This window comes from Dermatophagoides farinae, chromosome 5 (assembly GCF_024713945.1).
Source record: "Dermatophagoides farinae isolate YC_2012a chromosome 5, ASM2471394v1, whole genome shotgun sequence".
Lineage (NCBI taxonomy): Eukaryota > Metazoa > Arthropoda > Arachnida > Sarcoptiformes > Pyroglyphidae > Dermatophagoides > Dermatophagoides farinae.
Window position 1 is genome coordinate 1,590,459 of NC_134681.1, and position 15,680 is coordinate 1,606,138.

Sequence of the window (15,680 nt, forward strand, 5' to 3'; positions counted from 1 at the left end):
AGGAGTTTTTTTTTGCAAAAAAAAAACCACAAGCTGTTGTCATTAATTTTTTTTTTATTTTTTTGGTTGATAATTTAAAAAAATGTTCCAGAAAGAAAAAAAAGAATGAATAAGAAACGTAGTGTTCCAAAATAGCTTTTTTTTGTTCCTCTGAAAATAAAATCATCATTTTTATTTGATGAATAGGCGTATGTCTCGCCTTCTCTCTCTCTCTCTCTCTCTCTCTCTCTGTGTGTGTGTGTTTGTGTGTTCAATAATGATTATTATGATGACGATGATGATGATTTCAATTAAATTGAATGAACGAATAAATGACAAAAAAAAAAGAAATAAAGAAAACCGGAATCATAGTCTTACACATACACACATAAACACAGACCATCAAGACCACTACCAAAAAAAAAGAAAAGAATATTCGTTATTTTTGTAACAAACGAAACGAAACAAACAAACAAACAAACAAAATGTTTACACATCCAATATCAACAATCATCACCATATAATAATAATCATTATTATAATCGACTAATGGCTGAGTAAACAAACAAACAGAAACAGAAACAGAAAAGTTCGATATTTTATTTGAGATTCAATTGGATCATTTTTGGTTTATTTCTTTTTCTCTATGCGCGTGTGTGAGTGTGTGTGTGTGTGTGTTTGTGTGTCAGTGTACATTCATTCATCACTTATTATTTTTTTTTTGGATAGATATATGGACTATTTGGTTTTATATTATTATTTGATATTTGATTTGACAAAATTGATATATTCGGTTAGTTATTATCATTACCATTTATTATTATTATTATCATCAACTATTTCCAATAACAATAAAAACAAACAATAAAACAGCAACAAAAAAAAATGAAAATATGAAACTAGGACACTAAAACATAGTACACACACACAAATTTGACCGGAAATTCAGTTGCAAAAAAAAAAGAATTTTTTCAAATGCGAATCATATTGAATGGATAAATAAAATCAAATCATTCTAAAGTTTCATTCTATAATAGAATCTAAACAGATTATTTATTGATTGTAAAAAAAAAAATTTTTTTTTTCAATAAATGCCTTTTGGCGAAAGCAAACAAAAACTAGAAAAAAAAATTTTTCAATTTCATTGAATTTTTGTTGTTGTTGTGTTATCCAACTTGAAATAGTTGAAATAATTTCAACAAAGAAACAAAACAAAACAAAACATTATGATTATGATGATGATGATGATGAATAACAAATTCTTGTCTAGACTTGAAACAGAATTTGTTATTAATGGACTGGATCATTTTTTTTTCGCCATTCCAGACTGAAAATAATGATGATGATGATTATATGATTTATTTTTTTTTTATTCTAGAAGAATCAAGAACATTTTTGCACATTCATTTCTGTTCATTATTAGATCGTGTTTCGCATATTGTTATTATACCAAATTGTCACCATTGTCCAATAGTTGGTTGTTGTTGTTGTTGTTTATTCCAATCATCGATTGCCAAATTCATTATTATTATTCATTCATTCATATTCTGTTGTTGTACAGTTCATGAATATTATTATTATCATTATTAAATTCTGTTTCGGCAGCTGTCATCATCTTTGTTATTCTTTTTTTTTCTTCTTCTTCTGTTTCATATTTCTATAATAGAAAATTGAATCTAGAATAGAGAATGTAGAATGAAAAAAAAAATTTGGAAAAGTGAATAAGACAATTCAAGAAACCAACAAGGAATTCATAGAATGAAACATGACCCATCAATCTTGATTTGTTTTTTTTCTTGTTCTTCCGTTTTGTTTCTTATTTCTGCATCGTTGTGATGATTTGTATAAGTTTTCTCTATTCACTGTTTCCCATTACAGCATTCTGATTCGATTCTCGTGCATCTTTATTTTTGTTGTTGCTGTTTTTTTTTTTGTTTTTTTATTTTTTTTTTTCGGCCACTAGGTAGATCATATGCGTGTGTGTGTGTGTGTGTCTGTTTTGTTGTGGAGACAGAAAAAAAAATTGAATTGAATTAAATTGATGAATCCCATTAAATTGTGAGAATCTAGAATCCAGATCCAGGAAAATAAAATGAGAGCAAAACACATCCAAAATGTTCGTGACTAAATTTAGTTTTTTTTAGTTTTAGTTTTCGTTTTCTTTCTTTCTCTCTCTATTTTTTACATCAACTTTATGGAAAACTACTACTGTGTATATATATTCATGCTACAATTGATTTAACATTGCATGCAAATATATTCTTGAATTTGTTCAAGAGAAACTTGAAAACTTGAATTTTTGTATTAAAGATTTTTTTATTATTATTATTATTCAATCATCATCAACAGTATTATTTTGAAAATAATTTTCAACACATCACATACTGTTGTGATAAAATGAAAAATTTTCTATAATTTACCAATTCTTTCTCAATGCATTTTGTTCAAATTTGTTTGTTCTTTGTTCATACCTGCACAGGCACACACACACAAAAAAAAGTTGAAATTACAGAATCTTGGAAACCATCATCACAAAAAAATTAAAGACGATTGGGACATGAATACATCTTGTTGTTGATTATAGCTCCAGAGGGGATGTGTAGTATAAAGAAATTTTCTTCGGCCATAGTAAAAGTCAAATTAACGAAATCATAAAGTTTTTTCTTGATTCATTCTTTTTATTCATTATGCCAGTGTGCCACACGGCTTTCATGATGATGATGATGATGATGATAATGATTTAGACAATTTAAGCTCAACGTTAAATGATGTTATCATTATAAATTGTTTCCATTGTTGTTGTTGTTGTTGTTATCATCGTCGTCGCCGTCATCGTTTTCAAAATTGCTGCAGCAGAAAAAATTCTTTATAAATTTCAAACTCTATATCCTTAATTTTTAAGTACAAAAAATGAAAAAAAAAATTCTGATTCTTAAAAAAACAACAAAAAAATGTTTTCACTTTTTTTTCATTTCTGGATAAAATATTTTCATCGTGATGAATTTTTTTTTTCTGTTCGAAGCGAACGAGAAAAAAAAACCGAAAACTCGATTCTCATCATTATTTTTTATTCGAATAAATAAATAAAGTTATCACTTATCGATTCGCATAAGTGGATTATGTGTAATATTTATATTAGCAAATATTGGCTGGCTTTTTGTGTTTAGTGCTTAGTTTATCAAGACGAGTATAGGCTCTTCATTGGAACCATTAGGAGTATATTGTCATCCAAATAATGATGAGATTTTATTGTTGTCATACTCTCATCATCAGAAGAAGAAGAATAAATATAAAACGAATGGAATACAAATGTGGGTAAAAAAAGACAAGAAATGAATTAAATGTGGAAAAGAAAAAGTAAATTTATTGATTTTCATGAATTATTTACCACGATAGACACAACTGAAACGAAAAAAAAATTCACAGCAAAAAAAATCGTCATGATAAAGTCACCTATTTTGGTTTGGCAATTGCCTGAATATATCGGCCATCATCAACATTATTATCATCTCAATTGTCTATGGTTGTATCTCCCATTTTTTTTGTCAATGCGAACATATTAAACAGAAAAAAAGTAAAATTATTATTTACTCGGAATTTCGGAATTTCAATTTGTCGTTTTTTCATTTTTTTTTTTTTGAATATTTAATTTTGAAATTGATATTCTCCGAATGATGATGATATTCAAGAATGAATCGAATATCCATCACACACACACACACACATAACCAAGTCTATCTTATATATTTATATGTGAAACCATTTTCGTGAATTTCGAAAAAAAAGGATTGGTTGAAATGCTGTTTTTTATTCATGGAAAAAAGAGGAGACATAGTCTTCTCCAACAAAGTTGATTCAGTCGCAGAATATTCTATGAAGATTTTTTTTTCTCCATCACTCTTTGTCAAATATAGAAGAAAAAAAGTTTATCATCATCTTCTTTTCAAATATCTTGGGTTCTCAATTTTCAATTCAAATGCAATTATTTTCAGTTTGCTTCGTTTTTTTTTCTTGGTTCTTTCTCTCTATACTACATCATCATTTTCTTTTTGCTTTTGGTTGTTTTATTTGGTTTGTTTTGTCCAAACAATTGTTGTTGTTTGGATATTGGTTTTTTTTTCTCGAGCTTGCTATTGACTATTTTAATAATGTTTATTCGGTTTGGCTTGGTCAGACCAACTATACTATGATTATGATGATATATACACTGATTCACAATTGAATTGCAAATATTGAATTCAATGATGAACAAATATAAACCACAAATTCGATACACACACACAAACATATCGATAATAGTAAAAGTTTTGATCAATTGGAACAGGAAAAAATAAATAAATATCCTACAAAAGCAACAAATCTAAAGCCGAAGGGCAAAAAATCCTGTGACCTATCGATTCGTTTGAGATGAGAAAGAGAGAGAGAGAAAAGAAAATCACAAGGTCATTGAAATGACTTGTAATAAAAAAGAATCTACCGTGTGTGTGTGTGTGTGTGAGTACATGTTTCAAATTTCCAAAAAAAAAATCATTGATCTATCATCCAATATATGAGGGTCGTATAATTAATCAAACGAACAGAAAAAAAAACATTGAACAAACAACTAGAAGAATAGTCAACAAGAAGAAGAATACGATGGCGACAAAAACCGAAAAAAAATTGATATTAATTTCTTTGTTTTTCAAATTTTATTCTCCAGTTTTTTCCTCTGTTTTTTTTTCTCTCTCTCACTTTCTCTGGATCGATTATCGAGAGTATGGAATAAAGCGGCAAAATCCGGGTCACTACATCTATATATTCTATATGTTTGATAATATACAAAAAAAAACTGATGACTTATGCTTGAATTTATCTGCTAAACACATTCCTTCTCACTTTGTGTGTGTGTGTGTGTATGTTTTCGATGGATTCATTTCACCAAAAAAATTGCAAAACAGAAGATGAAAAAAAACACACACACACACGCACATACACATTTGAATCAATAAATTATTATTACAAATGATGAAATAGATAAGCGACGGAATCGATGATATCAAAAAAAAAAAAAAAAAAATTCTAAATCTATACACCAGAAATCGGTACAATGAAATCTGGAATTCTCTAGCTATTGAAAATCATTTATTCATTAGCATAAATTCAATTTTCCCTTTATTCACTAATGTATCAAACCTTGGGTTGAATTTTTTTTTTTTTAATATTCAAACCAAACAAAACTAAAAACCGAATTGATCTAAATCATTCATGGTTTATTTGTTTCCACTGATCTTTTTTTATTTTATTTTATTTTATTTTGTGTGTGTGTATTGTGTTTCTATTTTTTATTGATATTGATTTTTGATCTGTGTGTGTGTGTGTTTTTGGTGTATATGTACTGCATAAATCTAAAATTATATGATCCATACATAATACATTATTGATTGGTATTCTTGTGAATTTAAAATGAAAAAAAAATAAGAAAAAAAAAATTCCAAACAATTCACAAACAACGTCGAGACTAAAATATTTGTTTATCGTTATTTTTTTTTCTTCATTTCTTGTTGGATTTTTAATTTTGCTGACTCTGTCAGAATTTGTTTTGTTTTGTTTTGTTTCAGCCAGTCTGCTGGCGTATACAATTTACACCTATTCTTATATGATGTTTAATATTCTATGTATATGGATATTATCTTAACAGGATTCATTTTTTTTCATTTGGCTTCTAATACAATAGACTATTTTTTTTTTTGTTAAAATATGAATTTCAAGCTTAATTTAACCTGAATTTTTTCAAAAAAAAAAAAAAAAAAAAATTATAACCATCAAGATTTTTTTTTTTTGAATGTGATGAATCTTATTCACCACTGGAAACAAAAACACAATTCATTCTGGCAATATAATGATAATGATGATGATGATGATTATACGTTGTACGGCAAACAAAGAAAATTTTGAAATAAAACAAAAAGAAAAAATCGATTAATTTTCATTTTAATTACAAAGTCGATTTCAATTTCTATTTCTATTTCTATTTTTTTTTCAAATTTAAATTATCTCTTTTTTTCCTTGTATTTTTTGTTTTGTTTTGTTTTGTTTGTTTGCAATCATTTTGATTGATTAATGACACAATTATTGTATGTGTCCGAGTTTAAATTTAAATGCAAAAAAAAATGCACTAAACACTTGTATTCTATGTATTCTATATATATGGTATTCTTGTATATGAATGATTTTCATGAATTTCATTCTAGAATTAAAATTTTTTGATGCAAAAAAATGATGATGATGATGATGATGATAATAACGATAACGATAATGACAATAACAGAATTATGTTTGTTCAATGTTTTGTCAGTAAATAGAATTAATTGAATTGTTTTGTTTTGTTTTATTTTTTTTTTGTCATACGGGGTAGAACAAAAAAAACTTTTAAATTCAAAAAAAAAAAAAAAAAAAATTTTGTTTTCTTGTTTGAAACTACAAAATTTCAAAGCTTAGTTGTCGTTGTTGACATAAACAATATACAAATATAAATATATACTAAAAAATATCAGCCATTTTCAATCATTATTTTCATTTCAAAAAGAAAAAAAAAAGAAAGCCATTACAAAAACGCCACATCAGTAATCAGAATTGTGTGCATTTTGTTGTTCTGATAGAAAAATATTTTTGAATTGAAATTGTCATCATCATCATCATCATCAACGGCAACGACGAACGCATTTTTGATATTGTTGTAAATAGACATAGTCACTAAGTAGAGAAAAAAAAACGCAAGAAATTCTTCCAATTTGTTCAGAATTCAAACGGGAGAAAAAAGAATGCTAAGAAAAAAAAAGTGTAGACCAAAAGATAATTGAATCACATCATCATTGAATGAATGTGAGAGAATCATAACAGAATGTGAATAGTTAGATAGATAGATGTTGTGTGCAAAACAAAACAAAAAAAACGAAATAACAAAAGAGAAAAATAATAATAAAAAAAGGCAAATGCACTGGATTTCCTAATTGAATAATGCAATCAGGCAATATTATTTTTTTTTTTTTTGGAAAATGTTCTGATCATCATCATGATATTTGTGAAATAAACAAACAACAAAAACATGGACAAAAAAAATCTTTATGACAATTCAATTGTGAATTTAATTTCGAAAACAAAAAAATGTGTATGTTTCAGGAATTTTGAAATGAATGAATGACATACAGAAAAAAAACCAAATCCAAAACATAATAATTCAATGTCTTTTGAACATTCTATGGCTAACAATCATTTTGAACGATTTTTTTTGTTCATATATAAAACATGATGGTTATAAATATGAAGAATAAAAATAGACGGTTTTTTTCTTTAGTCAGATTTTTATATATACCTTTTTATCCAGTTTTCGTTGGAAAAATGAGAAACGAGAATGAAAAAAAAATCCATATCATTGTTTGATTGAAAGTAATTTGATGATTGACGATGATTCTATGGAAATTTTGTATGGCATTTACACACACACACACACACACACTATACACATGAAAATACATCATCCAAAAATAGGAGAGAGAGAGAGAGAGAAATGGATAAGAAAAATTTACATCTTATTTCTTTTTTTTTTTTGGTATATAGAATATTCACAATCATTGTAATGTGCAAAAAGGAACAGCAGACAAAAAGCGGTTACATCCAATTTCACATTCAATGACGATATAACCAGAATATTCATATCATTCATATGCATCTTATCTATTATTATTATTATTATTATTATTATCATTCTTTGTCAACTTTTATGATGAACCAAGAAAAAAAAACGGAAGAAAACAATCTAGAGAATTCTCTAGATTTTCATATTTTTTTCAAATCTTATTATTCAAGTGCTTATTAGTATCGTATTTATTTTGATCCATTTCAATTACAGTGTTGATTTTTTTTTTGTTATCCAGTCTTTTTATCCATATTTTTTTTGGAAAAAAATAAAATCACTATGGACAACAACAACAACAACAACAACAAAATGAATGAAATCTAAGGAAAGAAAAAAAAAACACCGTGAAATGAATCAATGGCAGCCAAACAAACAAACAAACAAACAAAAAAAAAATTTGGAACACAATTTATTATATAATGTACATCTGGCTTAAATAGAATATATACAAAAATTCTATATCATCACTACCACTACGAAAATTCTTGATCCAAGGACAAATCTAGTGTATATATAGAGATCTAGTGGTAAGAAGTAAAGTTTCATTTTCACAAAAAAAATAGAACCAAATTTCTAGCATTTTGACTAACATTTTTGTCAAACACAATTTCATTCGCTACCAATTCATTTTTTATTTCAAGTGATCATTCATTCCTGGTACTTGATTGAAGTAAGTAGTCAACTAGATTCTTCTTCTTTATTTCCCTATCCAATTCAATTCTATCCAGGTTAAATGTTTGTGCCAATTTAGTTTGTGTGTGTGTGTGTGTTGTTGGCGCCAAAGAAATTGAAATTTTGAAAAAATTGTCTATTTTGAATATGATAATGTGATAGAAAAGAATAGACGACGCAGTGCGCACACATCATTTTCATCATAATAAATCATCATATTAATAAATATTCAACAACAAATACCAATACCAAAACAACAACAACAACAACAACATGGATAAAATCCTAATCATTGTGATTGCTATATTCATAGCCATAATTATCGTTAATGGTGATAATCGATTATTATCATCAGCTTCACAGCCATCAACAACGACAATGTTTTCAATCATCAATATTACTACTATTGATGATCATAATAATAACGATAATCGAACCATCAATGATGATGATCATCATCATCATGAAAATTATTCATCATTAGTATCACATCATCTTGATCATCATCATCATCATCATCATGATAATCATCATCATTATTCTTATTTTCTAACATCAATACCTTTGAATTATTCAAAAAATTCATATAAACATCATTCAATAATCTCCAACAATAATGATAATAATGTGAAACATTCAAAAAAATTGCCAACAAAAATGTTTAAAAAAGATGCACAACCAAAATTGACATCAATGAAAATGATAATGATGGCAAAAGAACTACGTATGTATATATCATATTCCAAGAAATGGCTGTCTTATTTTGATTTATTTTCATTTTTTATTTTTATTTTTTTAAACAAAAACAACATCATATGAAAATTCAGATGAAAAACGAACAAATATACATGGATCAAATTATATCGATAATAATAATAATAATAATAATGATAAATTATGCTCACAATATCATAATAGCTGTCATGAATGTTTGCGACAGAATCACCATCATCATTATGGTTCAATAGAATTCAAGAATCAAGAATCCAATATAAACATTGACGATGATGGAATTGATAATAAAAATCATCAAAACAATAATGACAACGATGATGATAATAATGATCAATATGGTGATGAAGATCAATATTGTATTTATTTAATTTGTGGTATGTTTATCCATATTTCGGTAGCAATTTGTTTTTTTTAATATCTGTCTTTTTTTATTCATTTGTTCGTTATGAAAACAACACCCATAGAACGACGAAATTTTTGTATTAATATCAAAAATCCATTATTGAACTATTTCAATATGGATAACCGGATTATGGATTCACATTGTCGATTATTGAATGAATGTCCAATATCGAGCAGCAATGATAATGTTGGTGATAAAACAAAAGAAAAAGAACAAAACAATGATAATAAAAAAATTGAACAACATCATCATAATCAATATTATTACAATACGAACAATGAAAAAGTGCCAAAATTTAGCAATTATAAACAAGATAATAATGAAGATGTTTTTAATCAACGAAAAAAACATTTTCATCATCACCACCACCACCACCATCATCATCATCATCATCAAAATCATCGTTCACATCATAATCATCATCATCATCATCAACAACAACAACAACAACAAACGGCATCCGTTTCATTACCATTATCATCATCATCATCATCATCATCAAATAATTATCGAAATTTTTTCACAACTGGAACCTTATTTCAAACACCAATAATAATGATGAATAATGCACAAAAACGACAACAACAACAACGAGAACAATTGAATAATGACGATGATGATGATATGACAATGAAATTACAACAAACATTAAAATTGAATGATAAAAAAAATCGATTATATGGATCATCATTGTTTACATCGGAAATTGGATCAAAAAAATCTACAGCAATACACAGTAGTAGTAGAAGCGATAGTACAACTATTGATATGAACAGAATAAATTCATCAAATAATAATAATCATTATCATGCCTTAGTTTATCATATTAGTTTAGGCACAATAATGGCCTTAATGCTATGTAGTACATTAGTATTGGCAGCCGTTATAACTGTTGCATATAAAAAAATTCATCGTATCTATTTAAATCGTAATAATACATATGATACATTAAATAATGAAACATCATTATCACCATCATCATCATCGATTACAATAGCATCTAAATCATGAATCATAATGATTGATTGATTGATTGAATGAATGAATAATAAAAAAAAAATAATCAGAAGAATAATTTCAGAATCAGATTTTTTCTTTTTGTTATTCATTTTCATTTTCTATTGTCTTGAATCTTTTTTTTCCAATAAAATTCATAATTCAATTTGAAACTTATGATTCTTGTTGTTATTATTATTATTATTTGGTTTGTTGATTTTTTTCTGTTTCAAAATTTTTTTCTTTTATGAACAAGCAAAAAAAAAAAATAAAGTAAGAGATAAAGATTAATTATCATTGTTGATGAAAAAAAATTGTCTGTTTTTTTTGTATAGAATTTAAATGAAAAAATGAAATTAAATGAATATATATTTCCCTCATTGCAAATGATGAATATATATCATATTTTTATTGATAGAGCTGCCATCTTTTGGAATTTTAAGGGAAACAAAATGAAAAAAATTTTTTTTTAGATGAAACTGTTTTAGAAAAAACAAAATTCGCCAATAAAATATATTGAGATTATATAAAATTGATTGAAAATTCAATTGTTTTTTTTTGTTGTATGTGAATAAATAAATGAAGAATTGAAACATAAACAAAACTAAAAAAAAAAATCTAGATTAAATTGACTGGTCAAAAACATTGTTACGACAAAAAAAACAAAATCAGGATATTCTGATTCAATTATTTATCTGTCACTGGTTTATAAGGCAATTTTTTTTTTGGGTAATTTTCTTTGCTGAATCTGTTTGACTAGAATAATTTTTCGTTCGTTTTGATCGTCCAGTTGATGATTTAGTAGCCATTAATGTTTCAGCTTTTGTAGAACGATTTTTTTGCGTACTTTTTGTCTTCTTCGTTTCTTTTGGTTTTTTACCCGATGATGATACAGCTTTTGAAGAACGACTTTTTTGCGTACTTTTTGTCTTTTTCGGTTCTTTTGATTTTTTGTTCGATGATACAGATTTTGAAGAATTTTTTCGAACACTTTTTGTCGTTTTTGTTTCACTTGATTTACCATTCAATGATCCAGCAGCATTCTTACGATTAACCGATTGTCGTTTAATACCAGATGACTGATTTGATTGAAGACAATTGATTGAAGTTTTTTGCCGAGTAACTCGTTTACATTTTTCAACTTTCTGTTTTGTTGAACCAGAAGGCACATTTTTTTGGACAATTTGAGCTGATTTCCGTGATTCAGTTTCTGAATGACAACTTTTTGACGATTTTGGTATGAAATTCAACGTTTTGAACATTGGAGCATGGTTTGGATTCTCTGAAATTGACAACTTTCGTTGTACAAATACTTGTGGTTTTGATTGATCCTGAAATTTGAGATTTGTTTTGAAAGTTGTTTGATGTTGAAACGATTGAGATTGCTCTTTGATCGATCCATCATTTGTTGCACAATTTGGATACTTTGAATAATCACTCAACAATAAACATTTGAAATCACGTGGTTCCAGATAATAAAGCCAAGTTGATTTTGAGGCGAAAAATTTTGTTTTCCATTCTGATGGTAGATGAGGCCAATTACAGATTAATCGTGGCCATTTCAAAAGACGACCAGTTACATAGAACATTTCTCGTAATATTTCTGGACGATATGAACGAATTTTGAATTGATCTATATCCCAATATTCTAATGGATAACGTTTAACAACTGGAGTAGATGGTAAAGGTGATGACCAGAACAGACAATGTTGACTATACTTTTTTGTGGCAGGTTCTTTTACAAAACAATAGAGAAAGATTTCAACTGGATATCCTTCATAGACAGCCAAACGGATCAAATGTTTTGATCGTAATGGACCGTCTAAATCAAATGTACAGCTTAAAACTTTTTCACATTTTTCACAACGAAATGTGAATTGATTAAGAAAAAGAAGCCATTTCTTTTTATGATCATCATACATTTTTATTTTCTCCATTGATAGATTCTTCTTTCAATTGATAATTAGTCTAGTTGATAAATTTAAAAAAAAACATTAAATTATCATCAATATAAATTATTAAAAAATTCATACGGTCCAAAATGATGAAATTTGAGATGTTCCAAAGCGGACTGTGAACAAAAAATAATGTCCTTAATTAAGATGTTTTGAAATTTGAAAATAAAACATTTCGTAACAATCATTATGTTTATTGTTGATTTAAAAAAAAAATGAGATTTCATGTAAACTTACCCAAAAAAATGGACAGATGAGATAGAATCAAATGAAGATTGATCGATAATTTTTCTAATCAATTAATATGCAAAGATGGAACAATTGATGGAAAACTTTTTTGACAAATTTGAAATAAAAAAATCAATTTCAAAGCCAAAACAACTGTTGCATTATGATTATTGATTTAATATTATATCAAATAGGCAAATGGTTGTTTCAATAAATTATTAATCGGGAAAAAAAGTGGACGCCATATAATAATAATAATAATGAATGATCAATGCTAGTGGCATGATATAATGATAAAAGCCAATCAATTTAACCCATAATAGACATGCGTTGTAGTAAAAAAAAACAAAAAAAAAACAAAAAAAAATTCTCTCTTCATTCCTTTTTTTCAACGTATTTTTATTTTTTCTATTGACCGGTGTCGGCGGGAAAGCATAACATAGATGTATGTGTTGTAATGTATGTGTGTGTGTTTGTGTGTATGTCTTTGTTTTTGAAATTTGAGGATGCATTACATAATGAAGCACAAAGTTATTTAACACCACCACCTACAATTATTTTATCGAACTAAATTATTCAATATAGCATTAAAAATTGTGTGAAATATATTTAATTGAAAAAAATCATGATTGACAAACACTGATCAATGGATTGTCCGGGTTTTTGTCTGGGAAAAGTTATGGTAAGTCTAACTCTAACTGTTAATCTATCGATTTGTATTGGATTGTTGTTGTTGTTGTTGTTGTCCATCGGATGTACTAATTATTATTTCATTGGCCATCGAATTATTAGAATCGATTTGTGTAGTAGTTGGAATTAATCGTCGTAATTTGGAAGGATCATTACAAAATGTAGAAAATACTTGATCCATTGCTGTTTGTAAGATGGTCATATCTGAACGACAATGATGAAAAATTTTCATTAGACTATCAACTAATGAATCTTTCAATTTTTGGTCTTCATTCATTTTTCGGCTACGTTTAATTGATTTTTTTCCAATACGAGATGATGATGGTTTTGATTCATTTGACGAATCTTGGTTCATAGTTTTTTGATCTCGTTTCATATCATTACACACTGATGTAGAAGATGCTGTATGAAGATTTTTCTTATCATTTTCAGCTACATTTGTTCGATTCAACAATGATTGTGGTCGTTTTGATCCAATTAATTGTGCATAATTTTTTGGATCATATGGAATTGTTCGACTTTTCAATAATTTTGGCAGGCTTGGTTTGATAATAGGCAGTTTTGTTGAGTTTGTTTGTGCAGATATTTCTGGAACACAAGGAACTTTTGAAGTTTTTCGTTTTATAAACGATTGCGATTTTTCTGATTCCGAATTTGAATTTGTTGCAGTAACCAATTGGAATCGACAAGATTCTGTGTTTGATTCACAAATGCATAAACATTCTAGATCAATTGAATCAAGATAATATTTGCAATTTGATCTAAAAATGGCCTTTGATTCATCGGGACAGCTCCATAATGATCGTGGACATTTCAAAAGACGTTCGGTTATGTTCACCATTTCAGGCAATGTTTGTGGCAAACGTTGACGAATATTAGCATCATCCATGTCCCAATAGATTAATGGCTCATAATTTCCATAAACAATTCTTGATAAAGAAGATGAAGCCATAAAAGTACAATGCTGATAATTGATTGGGAAACTTTTTTTATTGAATGTTTTACCAACAAAACAATAAAAAAATAATTCCATCGGATAACCATTACAAACGGCTAAACGGATCAAATGTTTTGATAATGATGATGAATTGCCATCATTCGTATCAATTGATTCGTCACATTTTTCACAATGAAAAATGAATCGATCAATGAAATTACGCCATTTAGTAGATTCTTTATTCTCAAGACAATCGGACATGTTTTTTTTGGATGATTTTCGTTTTTAGATGATAATAAATTCTTGTCATTAAATGAAATGAAAGCAATAAAAATTGAGCTATTTTTTACATTGTCAACTTACCCAAAATTGATAATCTTGGATTATCGAATGAAAACAAAAAAAAAATTGAATTCAACTGGTATGCAAAAATTGTGTCTATTGTAATACACTGGACAATATTTATCGTTTGCAGTCATTAAAAGACTGATGAAAAAAATGAAATAAAATTTTATTTTTATAAGTGAATTGAAGAAATTTGAGAATACAAAGATAAACAAAACAAAACAACAACAACAACAACAACAACAACTACAAACAAGATTGACAACTGTTGCACTGATTCAAACACAGGGAATAACTGAATTTCGAAATGATCACCAAGCCAAATAGTAACAAATTGGCAACAATTAAATTGATTTTAACAAAATCCTGGTAACCGACAATAGTTCAGTGAATGAATTGAAAACTGGACGCCATGATGATGATGATGATGATGATGGTGATGTAAATGATGATAACGATAGTAGTAGTAAAACAAAATATAAAAACATTGATATTTTTTTTTTTTTGGTTTCTGTTTTGGACATGCGTTGTTTGTAATTGAAAATTTAAATGGAAATTGAAAGAGAAAAAAAAATTCATGCTATGACCGTCGCGTGTTAGCATTCACATCTGGTTGCCAATGGGTGTACAGATACACCTAATACAACTGATGTTTGTTTTATTTTTGGTGGAATAAATCCACAGAATTTATATGGATACGTCCTTCGGTCCGATCATATTATTATTTTAAGATATGGGTAACCAAAATATGTGTGTGTAAGTGTCCGTAATTTTTTTTCTTTTATTGAAAGATTTATCACCTACCATTTAAATGTGATGGATTTATATAAACAAACAAGGTGAAAAAAAATGGTCGAGATTCAAAGGAAAAAAAACATGAAACAATTATCATCTTGAATTGGTCATTATTTTTATTTGACAGAGATGGCTAGTAGCTGTTTGTTTGTTTGTTTTGCTTTTGTTTTGTGTTCCCATTATCATAATGGTCTTGATTTGTTTTGATTGTAAATTACTTACTTGCTGTATGGAAAAAAAACCAATTATCCATTCCGGTTAAACATTGGA

At 27.3% G+C, this 15,680-nt stretch overlaps 2 protein-coding genes across 2 annotated transcripts; one reads left to right on the forward strand and one right to left on the reverse strand.

Moving 5' to 3' along the window:
* The first annotated feature begins 8,461 nt into the window (after positions 1-8,461).
* On the forward strand, positions 8,462-10,633 carry LOC142597561 (uncharacterized). Its single transcript, XM_075731508.1, has 3 exons — positions 8,462-9,050; positions 9,154-9,435; positions 9,526-10,633. Exons 1-3 carry the CDS (start codon positions 8,600-8,602, stop codon positions 10,473-10,475), a joined length of 1,683 nt encoding a protein of 560 aa, XP_075587623.1. The 5' UTR covers positions 8,462-8,599; the 3' UTR covers positions 10,476-10,633.
* Positions 10,634-13,349: 2,716 nt separating this feature from the next.
* LOC124492174 (uncharacterized) lies at positions 13,350-14,718 on the reverse strand. The gene is made up of 3 exons (XM_075731419.1): positions 14,634-14,718; positions 13,718-14,572; positions 13,350-13,537 (listed from the first exon to the last, which is right to left on the reverse strand). The coding sequence occupies exons 2-3, from the start codon at positions 14,529-14,531 to the stop codon at positions 13,350-13,352; spliced, it is 1,002 nt and encodes a 333-aa protein (XP_075587534.1). The 5' UTR covers positions 14,532-14,572; positions 14,634-14,718.
* Positions 14,719-15,680: the final 962 nt, after the last annotated feature.

What these genes read in the sequence shown, in the direction of transcription:
- LOC142597561 (XM_075731508.1), top strand. Translation starts at nt 8,600, where the DNA reads ATGGATAAAATCCTAATCATTGTGATTGCTATATTCATAGCCATAATT. An exon ending in AATGATGGCAAAAGAACTAC is followed by an intron (nt 9,051 to 9,153) that starts GTATGTATATAT and finishes ATGAAAATTCAG; the next exon opens with ATGAAAAACGAACAAATATA. An exon ending in TTGTATTTATTTAATTTGTG is followed by an intron (nt 9,436 to 9,525) that starts GTATGTTTATCC and finishes CAACACCCATAG; the next exon opens with AACGACGAAATTTTTGTATT.
- LOC124492174 (XM_075731419.1), bottom strand. Translation starts at nt 14,531, where the DNA reads ATGTCCGATTGTCTTGAGAATAAAGAATCTACTAAATGGCGTAATTTC. An exon ending in AGCATCTTCTACATCAGTGT is followed by an intron (nt 13,538 to 13,717) that starts GTAATGATATGA and finishes ATTGTCGTTCAG; the next exon opens with ATATGACCATCTTACAAACA.